Here is an 18,818-nt window from a genome sequence, read left to right as displayed (position 1 = left end):
GGGCCTGCCCGGTCAGCAGACACAGGAGAGAGGACACACGCCAGCTGCGGCGCGGACAGGGTGGTGTTAGTGGCTGCAGGGACGGTGCTAGCAGTTGTCACAAACACTTCTCTCTCTCATCAGGTGGCACTTCCCTTAAGGAGAGGCCGGTTGGTGGTTACAGGTGTCACTGGCTCTGGATATTCGCCCGCAGAGCTGAGAGGACCACAAAGATTAAGTTAATTGTTTGTAATGGTGATTTAAAGCTCGCTGTGTAGCAGGTCGGTTCAGTGGAAGTGCAGTTTAGTACTGTGGATCAGTCTATGGATTGAGTCTTACATACGGTCCCTTACGGATGGTGGCTGAAACCAAGCCTGTGAACAGCAATTGTTACTACAACTGACTGAAATGGATCCGGTCAGCTGTGTGTTTGCGTATACCTGCATCAGAGCAGGGGAATGCTGGCTGAACCTAACAGGCTGTTTGCCGATTAAAGACCACGAGACCTAACTTAGTGTTTCTGCTCTTATCTCTGTGAGATGCCATCAGATGGCTATTGTCACAAGACTTGTTCTCTGAAACACAGAAGCAGAGCAAGATTTGTTGAAAGTATTCCATGCCTCCTTCTTCAGGTACTTTTGCTCCTCCTGTGAGCAGGGAGTGCATTTTTATTTTGAAGAGACAAAAAATTGGCAGCGAGTTTGTGGAGATAACCCATCCTTTTGTTGACACAAAATAAACTAATGCTTCAGGATATTTTCTGCCTTGATTTGTAGTAGATTTCGCATTGACAGGCAAATTAGACTGAGATTAAATAGAAACTATTTGTAATTTCCCTTATCTTTGGTACATTGATTTCTGATCTGTTAAAGTAAGATTAGTACAGCGAATCTGTTTTATTTAAGCAGATGCCAAGAGACAGGGTTATCTTTATTTTGAAAATTAAAGTTATTTATTTCATTGCAGCCTTGAGCAGGGCAACATGGGATCTATAAATAGCACTTGTGGAAAAGCTCTGAAGAGCCAAACCCTTTAATAAAATGGAATATTACTAACTCATTTTTTTAGCATTTCATACCCACATTGGTTAATACATTAGGTGTAATTCTTGTCAACTACATGTATTACTCTGTTGAGGTTGTATTAGTAATTTTGCTGTCATGATACATTGCAATATCCTAACCATGCACGCCATTAACCAAGAACAATTCTAGACAGCATCCCAAATGTTTCTGATTTAACCAAAATTTTGTCATGTTCTCGCACTGCAGCGACCTTGGCCATTGCCTTTTTTGGGTAACACAGGACCTTTTGTGCATCTATACTAAGCACATGTACTGCACAATTCACTTAGGTTAAGTACATCTCTTCAGTCTGTATTCCGTTTGTGTTTGCTTTGTTTGCAAAACATAAACTGCTTACTGTTACTAACTCTTTCCCCTGTAAGTACCTCTGAATTCTTAAAAGAAAACAGGTTGAGTTGTTTGGCCTCTTGCTGCGAGGTATGTCTTCCACACTTCACGTATTTCTGCATTTCTTTCCCTTGTCATTGGTCTTTGTTTATAAAAAGTCAGTATTTTTTAATGTATTTTTTTTTTCTGTTTCATTAGGCAGTGGTAGCTGCCAAAGCATGAGAAGTATTTCCTTTGTCAGTTCAGCCCTTGGACGATTATTTAGTGATAAACCATCTGAAAATGTGATCTTTCCCATTATCTCAGGAAACCACTTCACGAGGGCCAATGCTTTCTCTGACGGTTTCTCTGTCGTAACCTTCACAAAAACATAGTTTGGTTTCGTTCCGGTGACCGTTAACCTTTCCTGCGTCATCTCTGATGAGAAGAATTTCCACTTTCTTACAGGTACTCCTGAGGACAGAATACCGCCTGGGCTCGGGGGTCGCCACTCCCCTGACTCCCATCGGTGCGGGAGCCCCCGCCGCCCCTGCCATGGCCAGCTGCGGCCGCCCGCCGCGGGGCACGCTGGGACATGCCCCTTCCCCGCTGGGCAGGCGGCGGCGGATTGGTGGTGCGTGCACCATGTGCCCGCCTGCCGCCTCTCCATTGGTCGGCGGCCCGGTCCGTTATCTCTGGGGCTGGACAAGAGGTTGGTGAGGGGGGTGCTCGGCGTTGCCGCGGTAACGGCCGCCCTCGGCATGGCGGCGGGGCGTGCCGTGCCCCGCGGTGAGGAGATGGCTTGGGAGGGGGTTGTGGGAGCCGGACGTGTGTGGAGGTGGCCTGGTTGAGGCCCGTTATGACGAAGGGTGTCTGCGTGGGGGGGTCGTGGGCAGGAGGAGGTGTGTGTGGAGGGGCCTTTTTGGCGCCGGCTGTGAGGAAAGGGGCGTTAGTGGAGGGGGCCTTGTGGGGAGGTTGTGTGTAGAGGGGCAGAGAAAGAGTCGTTTTGGGGAGAAGGGGTCTAAGTCCGGCCCTGGGTATAGGTCTTCTCTGAGACTCTTGCCTTCTCTTTTCCAGCAGAGTGAGGAACCTCTAGGGTGGTGTCAGGTGCTGAAAGAAGCCAGCAATGGCATGGTTCAAGGTGCTCTGTGGAAAGAGTGAGAGGCTTTGTGTTCCTAAATAAATCTGGCTTGCTTGTTTCTCAGTTACAATTCCTGAGTAATGCTCGTTTACATTCTAGGTTGGTGCTTGGCAATATAAAGTCGTGGAAGTAGCCAGCAAAGCTACTTGGGATTGTGTTGAAAATGCTGGGAGAGAAAAAGCAATTAATTGCAAAAAGAGAACTTTACACAGACCCTACGTTTCCAGCCAGTGATACCTCTATATTTTTTGATTATTGTACCCCACTTGCCCAATTCAGAGGCGAGATATCTTGGTTGAGACCTAAGGTGAGTTTTAAGGTATAAAAGACTGTGATTTTAGCAGAACTGGACCTTAAGGTAATAAATGGTAGTTACCATTGACTGCTTCTGGGTGTTTTTATTGTTTAGAAATATAGAAGTAATAAATGCAATGTATGTCAGCGTTAACAATGTATGTGTTATAGTTTTTAAGTCTGGGTGCTTGTTTGTAGGTTTGATTTAAATCCTGTTGTAGAACTTTTGAATTTCACGGCACTAGTTGAAGTTCAGATATTTTATCGTAAACATGTTTCATTATGGAAATAATATGCATAACAAGTTAAAAAACTAGCATTAGGTGTTTCCCAGATTTTTCAATATGTCATGTAACCGTCTTAAAAACTAGTAACTGGATTTTAGAGTTTTTCAGAAGGAATTCCTGTTTTTCTGCAATTGTTGATTTATTTGATAACAAGAAAGAAAACTTCCTTAAGGTTATGACTTGTCATATGACTTGTATTGCTTTTAAACTTACAGCTGTGTTTCACAGCAAGCCGTATGAGAACTAAAAAGTTTAGAATGCATTTCTGTAGTACATTCATTTAAAGTGGAGTATTTATGACACTGCCTTTGTGTGGAGGGGAGGAAAAAAGCTATAAAAATGAAAATGTAATGCAGAAAAAAAGTCTCTTGTATTTAGTAGTGTTTTTCTCCCCTCCATCTGGGAATGGCTGTAGAACAGTGATAGAGTTGTTGGTTATCAGATAGAATTGGCAAACAAATGACTTCATGGAGCCCAGTGTGCAACTTCCTGCTTTTGTACCTTACACCTTGGTTATTACTGAGGGCTGATCAATTAATTTCCATCTCTTGCAGTATTTACAGGTGAGAGAAGAACCATTTTAAAAACTTGCTTTCAGAGCTGATTCAGTGTTCAGGATTTTGCATTTGAAATTACCTCTTTTGCTACGAAGTAGTCTATTTTTATTTGCCCAGGGAAAGGTTTTTCTTTTATCTAATTCGGAGATTTTTGTAACTTGGGTTGTGTAGTTCAATGTGAATGGCATCAGTTCTGTTACAGTTGATTGTATATCTAGCAAGGAGCTGATGAATTATGTTGTCTTTCACTTATTGGTGCCTCTGCTAAAGTTGCATCTGGTGGTGATACTTGTGTATTAAATTCATGTGGGAACTAGATTTACCTCGCAGAAAGTACCTGTAAAATAGCCACGAGGCGGTAATTTGTTATTGCTTGCTTAGGCTGTGTCTGGAGAGGAAATGTTCTAGAGATAAAAATTCCCTTATTTTGTGAGAGGTCTCTGGAACCCCCCCGATTCCCTGAAACACAGACATCCTTAGAATGTCATTGCAGGATTTGGCTTTGACTCCCCTTCTTTTAATTTTAGGACATTTGTTCTACTCCTCGGTTATTTTCAAACAATCTGCAGGATGTGCAAGTGAAACAAGGAATTTTGGGAGACTGTTGGTTCCTGTGTGCCTGTGTAGCTTTGCAGAAGAGTAAATACCTACTGAATAAGGTATAGAGAAGTTTCTTGTTTCATATTTCATCAGTCGTCTTCACCTAATGTATGTTTGTAAATTCCCGACCTCAAAACTGAATATTAGCTGTGTTATGCTTAGTTTTACTGGTTTGGTTGTGACTTTTTTCCCCCCTGTTGTTATTACAAACAGTTCAGCATATTTTAAACTGAAAAAAATAACAATAAAAGTGATCATTATTTGTCTTGATTCTGGCTTTTGTCATCTAGGTAATCCCTCCAGGTCAGCCCAGCTGGACAGATGAGTCATACCAAGGCTGTTTCACTTGTCGAGTCTGGCAGTTTGGACACTGGGTGGAAGTGACCATTGACGATCGTTTGCCTTGCCTTGGTGGTAAACTCTGCTTTTCCCAGTGTCAGACAGAGGATTTGTTTTGGCTTCCGCTATTGGAAAAAGCTTATGCAAAGTATGTGAACACTTATTAAGGGAAATAAAGGGAGGTACAGTACTTGTGTACCTTCTGCTTACATATTTTATGTGATTGCTTTGAGCATAGATCTGTGTGTTATTCAATATTAAGTACAATGGCTGCTAGGTTTCCCATACTGGGTTGTGCAGAAGTTGCTCTTTAAACTGTAGATCTGAAAGGTGTGTTTCTAGTTGCGTATGAGGTAAGATAGTCTTAGGAAGAGAATTACGACCAAAAGTAAGTGCTGCAAGGAGTTATTGGTATTCAAATTGTGTTCATTATGTCCCTATCCATTGGTCATCTAATTTATTAAAGGGAAATAATTTACTAGTGCAGCATTTGAGGGCAGCTGAGGGCTCAATGAAAAGCAGAAAGCATGCAAATATTTTCATGGAAAGCAACAAGCTAGTTGAGGCTCTGGTTGTATGAGTTTCCTTGTGCTTTTAATTAATTTGATAGTTTATTATTTTGAGAAGGAACAACCATATTGTTAATGTGTTTGAAAATGCAGCCGTTTTATTTTTTATGACACATCCATAAAAACGCTGTCCAGCTGGACAAAACAATTTGGAGACAAAGCACACTGGTAAGATAGACATGAAACGTCCTAAACAATTTGGACAATAGATTGTGTGGTTTGCCAGCAGAGGGCAGAAAAAGACTTCAAGTACGAAGTAATTTATTCAACTGTACTTGTGTTGAGCAGAAATTGTGAAGCAGCAGTGACGAGCTAAAGCTTCTATGAAGGTTTGAAAGGCAATATTCTTTGCTTGTTTTCTCTAGAGATCTTATTGTTCTATCTTGTCTTATCATTCTATTATAGTCTTGACTTCTTTTGCTATCTCTTGCATCTGCTGCATCAGGTAAAGTAGTCTCTTGATTTACTTAAATTGTTGAAGGAAGTGCTGCTCTGGTTGTTTGTGGAGAGTGAACAAAGAATAATTGAAGAAGAGGAAGAAATGTTACTTATTTATACAGAATACAGTTAGTATATTACAAAAGATGATGTAGTGCACAGATAGTAAGGTACAAATAACTAGAACTAGACTAGAGTGGTTTCTATATAGGATGGAATGAATTGTAATAAACTTCCCATCAAACAGTGGAATGTCTGATGGCTTATATATTCTTTAGATATTGTATTCTGTAAATAAAATAGTATGTGCTTTCTCTTGCCTCACTGGGGATGTGAGGTAGGGTCCAGTCATGATTGTGATATAGGGTGGGGTTGAAAGTACGTAAGAACCATGTTTCTTTAGTTCTGCTTTTTGTAGAAATGTCGTCTTCGTTATGGTGTCTTGTTTTTTAATAGAGTGCATGGATCTTACGAACAGTTGTGGGCAGGACAGGTGGCAGATGCTTTGGTTGATCTGACTGGAGGAATTGCTGAAAGATGGACCCTCAAATGCCCAGGAAGAAACATGGGGAAAGAGAAGACTGGCATGGTTTTGGAGAAAGCAGTGTTTAGAAAATTAATGAATCTGAAGGAACAGTGTGTCATAAGCTGTTCAGTCCTCAATTCCAGGCAAGGTAATAGTAAAGGCCTAGACACTTTTAAAGTAAATGTCTCAATTTAACAGGGTTAAGAGCACAAGACAGACAGCAAATACATCGTGCTGATTCTAATACCATATGGGTTTCACGGTGCAATTTTTATATAACGTTGGATAAATAAAGATTTAAGGATGTTGCTGAGTTCAGGACGGAGGATGCTTTTGAGGAGTACTTTTTATATTAGATGCTAATATGGTCAGTTCTCAAAACCAAATGTACACCCTCTTGCCCCCTGATAAAACACCTTAAAAAAACCCAACCAAAACAAACAAACAAAACAACCAACCCCAAACATTAAAAATCGCAATGAATTTCAGCATGGGGGATTTGTAGATGTTTGAGATAAAGCATATTAACTTGCTAGTCTAAAACTCTCATTTATTTTATTTCAGTATTGTCACAACTAAAGTGAACTGTTTGAGTGTTTTTATGCTGTTTTTATACTGATTTAAAAACAGCTTCCTTTTATCTCAAAATTGCCTTCTTTCAAAGGATAGTTTAATGTCGTTCATTGTAAAATATGGAGCACGTTCTCTTGTTTGCTTTCAAATGCTTTTTTTTGTCTATTCAGGTGCAAGTGAACTAGGAGAATTTCATGCCTTTATTGTGATAGACATGTTGAGTCTGTCTGAAGTGTCAGGCAAGGAAATCTTCCTACTACGAATACGAAATCCTTGGGGGAGGCGGTGCTGGAGAGGTCCTTGGTGTGAGGGGTGAGTAGGTTTATTTTCATTTGGAAAAATAATTTGTGGAAATTCTGAAGTACAAAGCATATCTATGTATGGAGAGAGACTTCAGTTTGTCCTTTAGCGAGTTCAGTAGTTCACAGAGCTCACTGGTTCTAAGGCTAGTCATTTTGATCTGTTAGCTCTGGTAATCTGAATTTTTTTAATAATTTTTTCTTTATCAAAGCATCATATCTTTTCATAGAGATAAACTTAAGATGTTGATTTATTTTCTGTCTGTGATTTTTGTGGTGCTTTTTTTATCTAAGTGTCGTTGCTTAAAGATGTTTGTGACATAAGTCGTCACTCAGGTTTACTTGGCTCTTTGCATTTGACCTTGCCTCAGTTGCAGACAATAATCAAAGAAACATGTATAAAACAAAATATAGCAGAAGGAAGGATGCTTATGTTTTTGGCTTGTGTGCCCTCATTTCTGTAGATTAATATGAGTAGGAGAAGCTGGAGTTGAGTAGATATAAAGTAAATATAACGAAGAGATCTGTTTTAAAGGAAATGCAGAAATACGTTTAGCCGTTCATATAGCAAAGTAAGAAGAATGGAAGGGTAGACCCTACTAGCTTGTTTTGAAAAGTGTTAGCATGTTTAGACTGTACTAAAGGACATGCACTTCTTGATCCAAGGAGCAAGATTTCAGCATTAAAATATGGTAACAATATGATTGTGTTGATAAACACTTTAGAGAAATAGGTTTTTTCCTGTGTGAAAAAGATGGCTTAATCACATTAATTGAAACTTAAGTTGATGTTTTTTGCTTTCAGCAGAGTTTTGGTTATACAGTTGATCTCTTGTAGTTTCTTTGCCAAACAGTAAGCTGCCATGTTGTTGCAAGAAGATAGCATTTCACTGAGTGGCCTTAAAGCCTTGTTTTATTCAAGTGGAAAACTGTTCTCTGTTAGTGAAACAATCAAAAAGGTTAAAAGTAGTAGCTTTTAATGGGCCCTATATAATGAGGTGTTTAAATTCTTCGTTTATCATGATTTAGCCAGCAGATTCATGGGGATAACCAGTTGCTTCATACAGACAGTGTTTTTTGATGTTTGTTGTACAGCATTAAAATTCTTCCAGAACAGTCACTGTGCAATTTGTTTTATTTTTTGTTGCTATTTTTAACAATTAAAATCTTTATTTTGCTTTCACACTTTGGACTGTACTGTCTGTAAGCAAAGTACCTATTTCACCTAGCAGTATGCTGCTGTATCCAATCCGATGTTCTTTCTAAGTTTTCTTTGATATCTTGTGATTCATGGTTTCTATTATCCCTCTCACTAGCATCATATATACAGAAATATTCAAGGCTCGTATTTGACAATAAAATGAAGAAAACCCTTATTGTCCTGCTCCATAGTATATTTGATAGAACATTGTTATGGAGCTTTATTGGGCAAAGAACTGTTAACTTTTGTCTTATGTGCAGTGGTCAAGGATGGAGTCAGCTAGATCCAGTAGTTGCCTCGGAACTGCTCTCACAGATCCAAGAGGGAGAGTTCTGGGTTGATGAAGAAGAATTTTTCAGGGAATTTGATGAGATTACCATGGGCTTTCCAGTCAATGAAGAAGGACAGCTTCAGAGCCTCTATACAGGTGTGGTATGAGAAAACACTTTTTCGTACAAATAATGTTATGTCAATGGGAAAGACTGATTTGAATTGCAAATGGGTGCAACTAGACCATAACTTCTTTTTATCAGTCTTTCCCTTCTTCTTTAGATCTGTAGGCCTATTCTGTCTCTGCTGGGAAGAATAGAGGGACAAGAGGAAACTGAGAATCTCTAGAGGAGTCTTTGATATTTCTCTGAAGTTGAGTTACTTGCTAGTTTGTTGAGAGATTAGTGTTCTCTGTCTAGAAGGCTGTTGTTCTGGACAGCCTTCTGATACTTTTTTTGATGGGAGATAAACTTCAGACTTCTAGAAACAGTTTCTTGTTGTAAAAATCATGTCATCAGTCAGCCATTACCAGTTGTGACATCTCATGCCTCTCAAAGTTGGTCACCAGTAACTGCTTGGAGAAAGTGTCAGGGCTACAACAATATGTTTTCTTGGGCTGGGGGATCTCTGACATATATCTGTTGTACAAAATTAAGTAGCATCTGGTGTCTGAAATCTGCACCATGTTTTTCTTATTTTGTTAGAGAAAGTGCTGTATCACTCACAGAATCTTTTTGGATCCTGGGTGAGAGGCCAGTCTGCAGGTGGCTGCCGTAACAACAGCAGCTTCCCAACAAACCCTAAGTTCTGGCTGAGAGTCTGTGAAAAGAGCGAGGTGTGCATTGCTCTGCTGCAGAAACATAGGAAATACAGTGCTGACTGGGCTGGAAGAATTCAAAATCTCACTCACTTAGCAGAGGAAAATCTGTCTTTGACTGAAGGCACACAGGGGAAGAACTATCAGGCTGTGGGATTGCATGTCTGGAAGGTAATACTTTTTGCAAGTAGAAGTTTTAAAGCATTACTTAAACATCTGAGTAAAATCATTCATTTCCTACAGCAGTGATATGATTCAACTGTTCGCACACTTGCATCTTTGATTTAGGTTAGAATGATTCTGTTTTATCTCACAATGCAGTTACTGGCTGTACAAACTATTAGTGGACTACTACTTTCTTCTTATCACTGAGTGCCAAGTAACAGAATTTTTGGGACTGTTCCAAACTAGTGCATGACATTTCAGGCTGATTATTCCTAAATCTGCTCCTCCTGAATACTAACTCTTCCTACTTCTCTTTGATGTTCAGTTTATCTGCTGATACTCTCCTCCTTACTTGTTTCCTTTTTAAAATGTATGCATGCTTTAAAATGTTTTAAACAATAGTTGATCACTTTTAGTTTTATTAAAAACTACTCATGTTTCCTAAAACACCACACATCATTATGCATCTATTCTAGGTGGAGAAGAAACGATTTAACCTTCCAAAGACCCTCTCTGCTCCTCCAGTTGTAGGTACCGTCTGCCATTCCTATGATAGAGAAGTGCATGTATGCTGTGACCTTTCGCCTGGGTTTTATCTTGTTGTTCCCAGCACTTTTCTGAAAGATGCAGCAGGGAATTTCTTGCTTCGTGTATTTTCAACAGGAAGGATCTCTCTCAGGTAGGTTTAAAACAAAACAGAAAATTTCTTATAGTCATTGACATAAATACATGAAGTATAGCACTAAGCGTAAATGTTCAAAGTGTTTTTGAAGGGTTGTGCAGAATATCAAGTAACAGCATTGTTTTGTCTTTGAGTTCATGTAAGCAGTGTTCTGTCTCCTCCTTTTTGCATGAAGCTGCTACTACCTCTTGTTAAAATATCAGTCAGAATTAGTCAGATGAGTAGCATCTTGACTCTAGACCACAGCCTAATGTTTTGAGAAAGTGCATATTCTGTAGGAGAACTGCAGAGCATGCTTCTCAATATGTGGAAGTTCTTTCTTAATGTATGGAAAAATTAAGATGTACCACAGAAGTTAAAAGCAGCTGTTACTATTGCAATCAGTGACAGAAAAGGAGAGTAGTATATTATGATGTATTCTGTAAAACGCATACTAACAGGTTGCCTGACTTATAACATTGTTATTAGTGAGCAGTACAGTTTCAAATGCAAATGGAGTGTCAGCAGTGGACTCGGATGACATAATACTCACAGCTCATCTTTTCAGGACAGGTGTAGAAAATAGGACTGACATTTACGCTGTCTTCTTTAGCTGAATGAAGAATTGCTTTTTGAATTAAAGTATTCAACGCTGACAATACAGCTGATCGTCTTCCTTGTGAAGGTCTCAAGAAGCTTACCAGCATTGTGACAAAATTCTTGGAAGGATTACTGCATATTGTATTCTATCTGATTTTTTTTTTTGTCATTAACTTGTGACACAAAATAGACTTTTATAATTGACTTGGAACAATCTTTTCTTTCTGTATAAAAATGCTTGCTTATCCAATAGGAAATATCAGCAATGTCAGTCCAGTAGCTTCTGATGGCTTTTAATTTTTTTTTAACTGTAGCTGACTATATAGCTGTCTCAGCACTTAAGTCAATTATTCGTGAGCAATTCTGTGTTGGTGACCATAGTCTTGAAGTAAATACTTAAGAAGACACAATGAGGAGTAGTAGTATGGAATCAGTGAAGTTGTATCTTCTTCCAGTAAACCTACACTATGAACTCATATCTCCTTGGAGAGAAACTGGCAAATCACACTACAAAGCCAGAACACTCATTAATCACTTACATCTTTGGAATTTGGAAGCAAGATGGCATCAATTTTTAGACTGAACAAAGGTCTGCAAAACTATGAGGTTAATTTTGCTGTATGGCTGCAAGTTGTATACTTCTCCCGGCAAGATGTTTGGCTTCTGGGCATATTTCATTGGTGCAGCATGTTGCACTTCTAATGATGGGATAAAATTTCTGGTATTGCTGTTAAGTATAACACTTCGTCAGACTGAAACAGAAGTGCCAGCCTGGCTATGTGTCTAGAATGGACAATCACAGAATAACATAAGAGCTTTTATATGTTCTCAACTGGAAAATTGGAAAGAAGGGCAGATGATGTGTTTCCAGTTTCATTGAAATATAATTTCAAATGCTGTACAACTGATAATGATACTAAATTGTTCATATGGCTGTGAAAAGCAGTGCTGGGTTAAGATAAAAATATGGGTTAACATTACAGTGATCAAGTCAGAGGAAACTACCGTTTTCCTTCTGATTAAAGACACAGTGAATATCAAAAAGGCAGTGGTGTATGCTTTGGACTTACTGAGGTGCTCATGTGTACTCCAGAAGTTGCTGTCAGTTGTATCACTTTCAGATAGGACAAATAGTACAAGAGTATCGAGGAAAAATGTGGAAGCTGCATTTTTTTTCATGAATGTACAAAAATCTATCTGGTTTTAGTGCATGGTTTGTATATGCTGTGTTGTTCTTAGGGAGTTCTGTGAATTACTTAAGGACTTAGAATTGTATGGTTCTCTTTTTCTTTGTGCTGCAAGTTTGGAGGAATTGTGTTTATGTAATACTAATTTTTGTGAGCTGGTGTTCTAGATTTTTGTGAAATCATACAGATTTTATGCATTTAGTTTCTTTTCTCTCTTACATTTAATAGTGAGCTAAAACCACCACCCACAGATGCTGCTGTCTGTGAAGAACTCCCATCAGGTGAATGGGAGACAGTGCAGCTGCATGGATGTTGGAAAAATGGGCAAAGCGCTGGAGGCAGCAGGAACTTCCCCTCCTTCCATCTCAATCCCTGCTTTCCCCTCTCCATTCCTGCAGGACCAGGAAAAAGCAGTGTGAAAGTTACCCTCCGTCAGCACTGCCAAGATAGCAAGTGTCGTCCTATAGGTTTCCATATTTTCCAGGTAAGATGGCTTCTGGTCAGCCCTATCCGTGGAGGTGTTCAAGGCCAGGCTGGATGGGGCTTTGAGCAACCTGGTCTAGTGGGAGGTGTCCCTGCCCAGGACAGGAGGGTTGGAACTGTATGGTCTTTAAGGTCCTTTCCAACTCTAACCACTCTATGATTGCTCCTTTGCCAGTTATTTCACTGCTCCTTGCACTTGGCAAGGGCCATGCTGCTTCTAGGAGAAACACAGGCTGTTCCTGTGAAGTAATACCTGGGAAAGATATGGAATAACTATGCACTGGGTAGCATAGTAACCAGATAATTGGTTCCACTGAATCCTTCCAGTGTTCTAAAATAGTTTTAGAAATGATGAATTCTTTTGAGGATTTGCAAAGAATTTTCAGGGTCTTAGTGACTGAGGACCAGACTTCTTGGTAATTCATCATGAAAACTTACTTTCTTCATCTCTATTAACTATTTACTTGTCCATTGGCAAGTGATGTTGGATCTGCAAACAAGATTAGAATTCAAAAGGATTGGGATGTTGAACAGATGATCTGAAACAAAACAAAATATGATTTACTATGAAAAAATACAAATTCTACGTGTATGTGCCAGTAATTAACAGCATAAACGTAGAATGAGAAGCTTCTGGTTAGGTGGCTATTTTGCAGGGAAAGCTAGCTTTATTTTTGGAAAAAATGCTTCAAAAAAGATTTTGTTTAAGTGGACAGTCTGGAGTTGAGCATCAGGAGCGATCCTGTAACTTCAAATATAAAACATATGAAGTAAGATTTGAAAGAGTGGTATTTTTCATGCCTGTAAGAGACTGAGAAGTCTCCTTCTCAGTCTCCTGAATTTTTAGTACAGGAAAGGCCACTAGAAAGAGGAAGGACGTAGTTTGTTCACCATATTCATGAGGTGAAAAACAAGGGCATTAGTCTGCAGCAAGGAAGAGTGAGGCTGGACAACAGGATACGTGGGTAGTGAGTTGTATAAACTGGCTACAAACATAGTAGTAGGAATGATTTATCTGTGTTTGATAGTGCCATCTGGGTTTTCTGGGAAATTTCCCATCCTTTTCATGTAGCTCTGTATGGAGAATAGTGAGTATTTGGAGTGGAATAGATACGGAACATACCATACTACGGTATGCCAGGAATCGCGAGGCCTAAAACATGAAAAGACAGGCATGTCTTCATTCTTTTTTTGCAGGTGCCTAACAGCAGCTGGAAACCACATACTTCCTCCTTTCTACACTTGGAGCCCCTGGTTAGCTGTGTACCTCATTGCTATTCGCAGGAAGTAAGCCAACTTTGCAGACTTCCTGCAGGAAACTATGTAATTATACCTTCTACCTACTTACCCAATACAGAAGGCAATTTTACAGTGGTGATAGCAACCAAAATAGACAGGTAAAAACATGTTGCCTTCTATTGGCATTTCTAGTGTTTTTAGTGCATGTCTTACAGGATGTTTGGAAACAGTAACTATAGTAATGTGTTCTCACTTTTGATAGAAAATCTTTTTTTTTTTTTTAAGTCTTTGTATTGCTGTTAGTTTGCAAGCACTGCTTGCAGCTTTGACTATGTTGAAAGAATGAAAAAAGACATATTTGTCAATCTTCCTGCATTAGTTGCTGTGTAACAGATGTCTAGTGCTGGAGAAGATGGCACTAAAGCAACTAATTATTAGCTATATCCAGATATTAGGATTTATGCTGAAATCTTACTAAGCTTTTGAATAAACAGTGTTAGTTTTTTTGAAAAGGTGCAATTTGTTGCAAGCCTCTTTGCAGGTAGTTCCTACCGATGAGAATAATAACAGGTCTGATTCAGAAATTGTAGATTCCTTAAGATTGCATTGAGTCCATAAAATTGCATCAGGGTTCCATAAGAGAAAGGATGTGGAACAAAGCCTAGCATAACAGTCTTCTCTTTTTGAAGTGTGATAAATGATTGATGGGTACAAGATCCTCCAATGCTTTATGCAGAAATAGATGTGGTTTGGGTTTTCAACAGGAAGCGCATTCACAGCCGGGAGACACTTGGACAAGTATTGCAAGAAGTAAGTTATACATCTTTAATTTCAGTTTTTCTAAAGGTATCACAAAAGCATCACCAAGGCCCATATATGAATTAACATGGGAAGTCCCGTACTAGTGGACTGGACTTCGAATGTTCTTATTTACTTGCTGCAAACTGATAATAGTAAAGCAGTTAATCTTTTTTTGTTTGTTTGTTTCTCATCTGGAAAAGTACTATTTGTTAGCTGCTAACAAAATTTGTCTTTTCACACCACTCAGATATATGGAAGCTTCTGTATGACTAAAGTCATCACTTACTCCCTCAAGTCATTCCCCAGTACCTACCTCTGCTGTAACATCTGTGAGAAATTGGACTATTAGTGATGAATAGGTGGTTGTATTTGACTTCTACATCTGCTTTCAAGAGTCTAAACACTCTTCATGCATTTTTATATATTTTGATGTCTTAATTCTTAGTGACACCATAGATCTACTATCTTTAATTGTATATTGTATCCTTCCTCTATATGATTTCCTTTGATATTAATTTGGTATCCTACATATTGCAATTTAGAAATTCTAAGGATATTATAATATTGTAAAGACTTAAGAAAACACAGCAAGAAGAAAAGAAAATGGACAATCCAAAGATTATCTTTTGCCACACTAGAGTTTAGTCTTTGTTTCTAGATTTGTTTCTGTTGTGGTTTAACCCCAGCCAGCAATTAGGATGATGCAGCTGCTCGCTTGCTCCCCCCAGTTTGGATGGGGGAGAGAATTGGAAGAGTAAAAGGGAGGGGCAAAAAAAACTTGTGGGTTGAGATGAAGACAGTTTATGTAGAGCAAAAGCTACACATGCAAGCAAAGCAAAACAAGGAATTCATTCACAGCTTCACATTGGCAGACAGGTGTTCAGCCATCTGCAGGAAAGCAGGGCTCCATTGTGCGTAACGGTTACTTGGGAAGACAAACGCATCTCCCCTTCCTCCTTCTTCCCCAGCTTTATGTATTGAGCATGATGTCATGGCATGGAATATCCCTTTGGTCATGTGGGGTGAGCTGTCCTGGCTGTGTCTTCTCCCAGATTTTGGTGCACTCCCAATCTACTCGCTGGCAGGGCGGTGTAAGGAGCAGAAAAGGCCTTGACTGCTCAGCAACAGCCAAAACCATTCATGTGCTACCAACGCTATTCTTATCCCAAATCCAAAACATAACACTACACCAGAAAGTCAACCCCATCCCAGCCAAAACTATGACATTTTCATTCCGGACAGCCCGTGTAGTGTCCTACCGCTATAATCCTTTTTGATGTGTCAGCCATTCTTATCAAGTTAATGCCACCTTTTTAATGTTTTGGTGTTGTGTTTTGCTTGGTTAGATATGCATGTAATATTGAAGGGTTGGATGTGAATGCTGAGTACCTAATACTTACAGTATTTTTACTGTGTGGAGAGGAGAACTTTGAATGTAGTATTTTAACAACTGTTTAAAGATAACTGATTTGGTTGATGGATCAAAGCATGCCCTTGATAATACTCGGCTTATTAGGTGAGAACAAGACCATCTAGATACTTGGCTCTTTCTATTTGAGATTTTGATAAAAACAAAAATATTAGGAAAAACTCTACACCCAATATTAGAACTGGTTTATTCATTTTCTTAATCTAGGTCGTGTTGACCAATGATTACATTTTGTCCTTAAAACCACACAAACAGTTGGATTTTGTGTGCTTCACAAAAATGTACTTTCCTCATGGTGCTTGTTATTTTAATATTTAGGAGCCGAAGTATGTAATGAAGTCCTTTATTGCTGCTGTTTTGGAGACAAAACATTGCAAGGCCATTATTATGGAAGGAACATATTCAAAGATATTTTTGTTATATTATTCCATGAAAATGGTTGGACTTAGGCAAAGGGTGCTCCCTGACATCAGGGAACAGATTTTTCAGGACTTACACTTGAAGAATTTGGAAATGGCAGTTATAGTTCTCTTATCAGTGGCAGAAATTAATGTCTGAATCTAATCTTCAACAGTATAGGCTTTTCTAAAGACTAGGCTTTAAATCATTCAGTGATTTCAGGGGTTTAACCTCTGAAGGATCTAGGCAGTCTGCCTTACTGAGAAGTTGGGCTATTGATTTCTAAGGGGTGCATCACAGCAGAGCTGGATGTTGGTGTATTTCTCTAAAAGTTTGTCTATGTGTTTTCTACTTACTGAAGTGATGGGATTTATGAGTGTTAGTCTTGTCAAGATATTTCACAGGAAAAGCTTGTATTTTGTCCTTAATTTCTAAATCTTTCTTTTCTGTTTTACTTTATTTCGTTATGAATTTCTGTTTTTACTTGACAAAAAAGTTAACTCCTGAAATAACTTTTTTCCTGCATTGTTTATCATCTTATAGATATCATTTACAACTGTGATGAAAAGGTAATCTAGAATTCTCACACTGTCATCTTAAGAAACGCTGGAAAGCTGAGGAATGCCTCACCTCTTGCTGCTTTCAGTTTTAAGTGGAATAACAAGAAGATACTCTTAGCCCGGCTGTTTTTCACTGGTACCAACTGTCAGGCCTACAATAACTTCTTTGTAAAAATACCTCCTTAATCATGTACACTCTGAATATTTGTCCTTTTCATGTTTTTAGAACCAGCATTGTACAGCAAATCATAGTGTACCTCAGTTCTTCAAAAATACAGGTGAAGAATATGTGTATGTCTTAATCCAAGCTACAGCTTTGGAAGAAAACCGGAAAACATATGGGCATAAGGAAATAATATGTTGGGGCAAAGAAAATGAAAAATCAAGCTTACAGAATAACTTCAGGAGACCAAAGCGGTAAACGTAGAGGAAAGAAACTGGAGTCTCTTTTCAGGTAGGACATACCTCAAGAACCACCAAAATACACTGGAGTAGAGAAAGTCCAAGCTTGTATCCTACACTGCCAGTCATGCTGCTGAGCACTTTACCATGGACCCTTTATTGAGCCCTGAAAATGATGGGTTGAAAAGAAAGATTTTTTTTTTTTGAGTTTTTCTTTAATGAACACCACAAAGGAAAAAGATAAGACTTGAAAACTTTTGTTTATGAACTATCACATCAGACTGCTTTTTTAAATCTGTAAGAATGTGTTTTAGGCAAGATTTGCCGTTACTGTAAGAAATATGAGGTTTAAGAGATTTTTCTTAACTTAGGTTTGAAAGTATTTCTTATTCAAGGAGGATTTTTTAGATGTTATATTTTCTTCAATGAAAATGGACTAATGTTGAAAGTTTTAAAATGTCTTCTATTAAAAAGGTGAAAACTGTCAATGATGTCAAGTCTGCATTTGTTCTGCAGTAACAAACTTTACAGTGTGTTAGAGCCCTGGGCATTTTGCCAAATGGAAGGGAATAATTGGAAATATTTGAGGGGATAATCAAGTCTTCCATTAGTTTTATGTCTGAGAAACACATAATATTCTGCTTCTGCTTTTAACTACATACTACCATAATTTATGCTTGCTCCTGTTAACTTTGAAAATTTGAAAGCAACTAGAATGCTTGCAGCTGAATTTTAAGTGGTCAAAACTTCCCACATCTGTTGCAGAATGATGAGACAACAAAAGAAAACACTGTGAGTAATAAATTTCTACTGTGCCTGCTTTAACAAATGTTGGCATCTTTGTTTATTTTCTTAATTTCTTGAAACATTGTTCCTTTCCCTTCAAATAAGAAATTATTGTGTGATATAATAATGTTTCTAAACAGAAGGAAGGGTTCATGAAAGCACCTGGATCTGAGAGTTGTGATGAAATAGGAATCGGATACAAAGGAAGTAAAGAAAAAGGTATAAGGATTTCTAAAGGGGCTATGATTACAAGAGGCTCCATTCAGCAACCATTTATATATGTGTAAAGCTTATACTACAATATATAACACTTTATGGAGTGTGAAAGGAAAAGCAGTTAACACTAAGTGCGTATGCTGTTACCTCCTGCAAAAGGATGTAAGAAAAGACCTGTGAACACAGAGAAGTAACAGCACACTGAAGAAATTTTGTTTTTATTCAGGCATCCTTGCTGCATCAAAACACTTCTGCGTTTTAAGAGTGTGATAGCTGACGGAGCACATATGCAGGAAACTGGTTGATACAGACCACTTCTCTAAAATCCTACATCTAATTCATTGCTACTGAGAATGTGAAAATACATTTTTTGGTAACATTATTGTGTATTTGTATATGCCTAAAATGCAATTATATGAGCTTTTGCAAGTATGCTTAATTTCAAAAACTCAACTATATGAGGTCAGACCTCCTAAATAAAAACACTCTGTATTAATTTGCTGTACTGAGCTACCTACGTTTGAATACAATTGGGATAGTGATATGTGTCTTTAAAATATCCACAATTATTGACTGGTTGAAGTCCTTCTGCATTGTAGTATGCCGCAGG

The 18,818-nt window shown here is 38.5% G+C and overlaps 1 protein-coding gene across 11 annotated transcripts; it reads left to right on the top strand.

Moving 5' to 3' along the window:
* The first annotated feature begins 2,052 nt into the window (after nt 1-2,052).
* Nucleotides 2,053-18,704, top strand: CAPN10 (calpain 10). 11 transcript variants are annotated; one of them, XM_054206609.1, is made up of 14 exons: nt 2,112-2,159; nt 2,451-2,527; nt 2,611-2,818; nt 4,177-4,308; nt 4,540-4,736; nt 6,052-6,269; nt 6,865-7,006; nt 8,454-8,620; nt 9,168-9,451; nt 9,922-10,124; nt 12,122-12,377; nt 13,574-13,773; nt 14,380-14,425; nt 17,031-18,704. In XM_054206609.1, the coding sequence occupies exons 3-14, from the start codon at nt 2,675-2,677 to the stop codon at nt 17,223-17,225; spliced, it is 2,184 nt and encodes a 727-aa protein (XP_054062584.1). In that variant the 5' UTR covers nt 2,112-2,159; nt 2,451-2,527; nt 2,611-2,674; the 3' UTR covers nt 17,226-18,704. The 11 variants fall into 11 exon arrangements, 10 of the variants coding, with proteins under 10 accessions (XP_054062589.1, XP_054062586.1, XP_054062584.1 ...); XM_054206610.1 differs by having other exon boundaries at nt 2,121-2,159; nt 2,448-2,527; XM_054206614.1 differs by lacking the exons at nt 2,112-2,159; nt 2,451-2,527 and adding an exon at nt 2,053-2,082.
* The last annotated feature ends 114 nt before the right edge of the window (nt 18,705-18,818 follow it).

The sequence above is a fragment of the Rissa tridactyla genome, chromosome 6, assembly GCF_028500815.1.
Source record: "Rissa tridactyla isolate bRisTri1 chromosome 6, bRisTri1.patW.cur.20221130, whole genome shotgun sequence".
Lineage (NCBI taxonomy): Eukaryota > Metazoa > Chordata > Aves > Charadriiformes > Laridae > Rissa > Rissa tridactyla.
The sequence above is the reverse complement of the archived record's forward strand: the minus strand, read 5'-3'. Positions and strand labels throughout refer to the sequence as shown.

Coding starts and splice junctions, on each gene's coding strand:
- CAPN10 (XM_054206614.1), top strand. CDS start 2,675: ATGCTGGGAGAGAAAAAGCAATTAATTGCAAAAAGAGAACTTTACACA. Junction 6,270..6,864: donor AGTCCTCAATTCCAGGCAAG/GTAATAGTAAAG, acceptor TTGTCTATTCAG/GTGCAAGTGAACTAGGAGAA. Junction 14,426..17,030: donor TTGGACAAGTATTGCAAGAA/GTAAGTTATACA, acceptor TCATGTTTTTAG/AACCAGCATTGTACAGCAAA.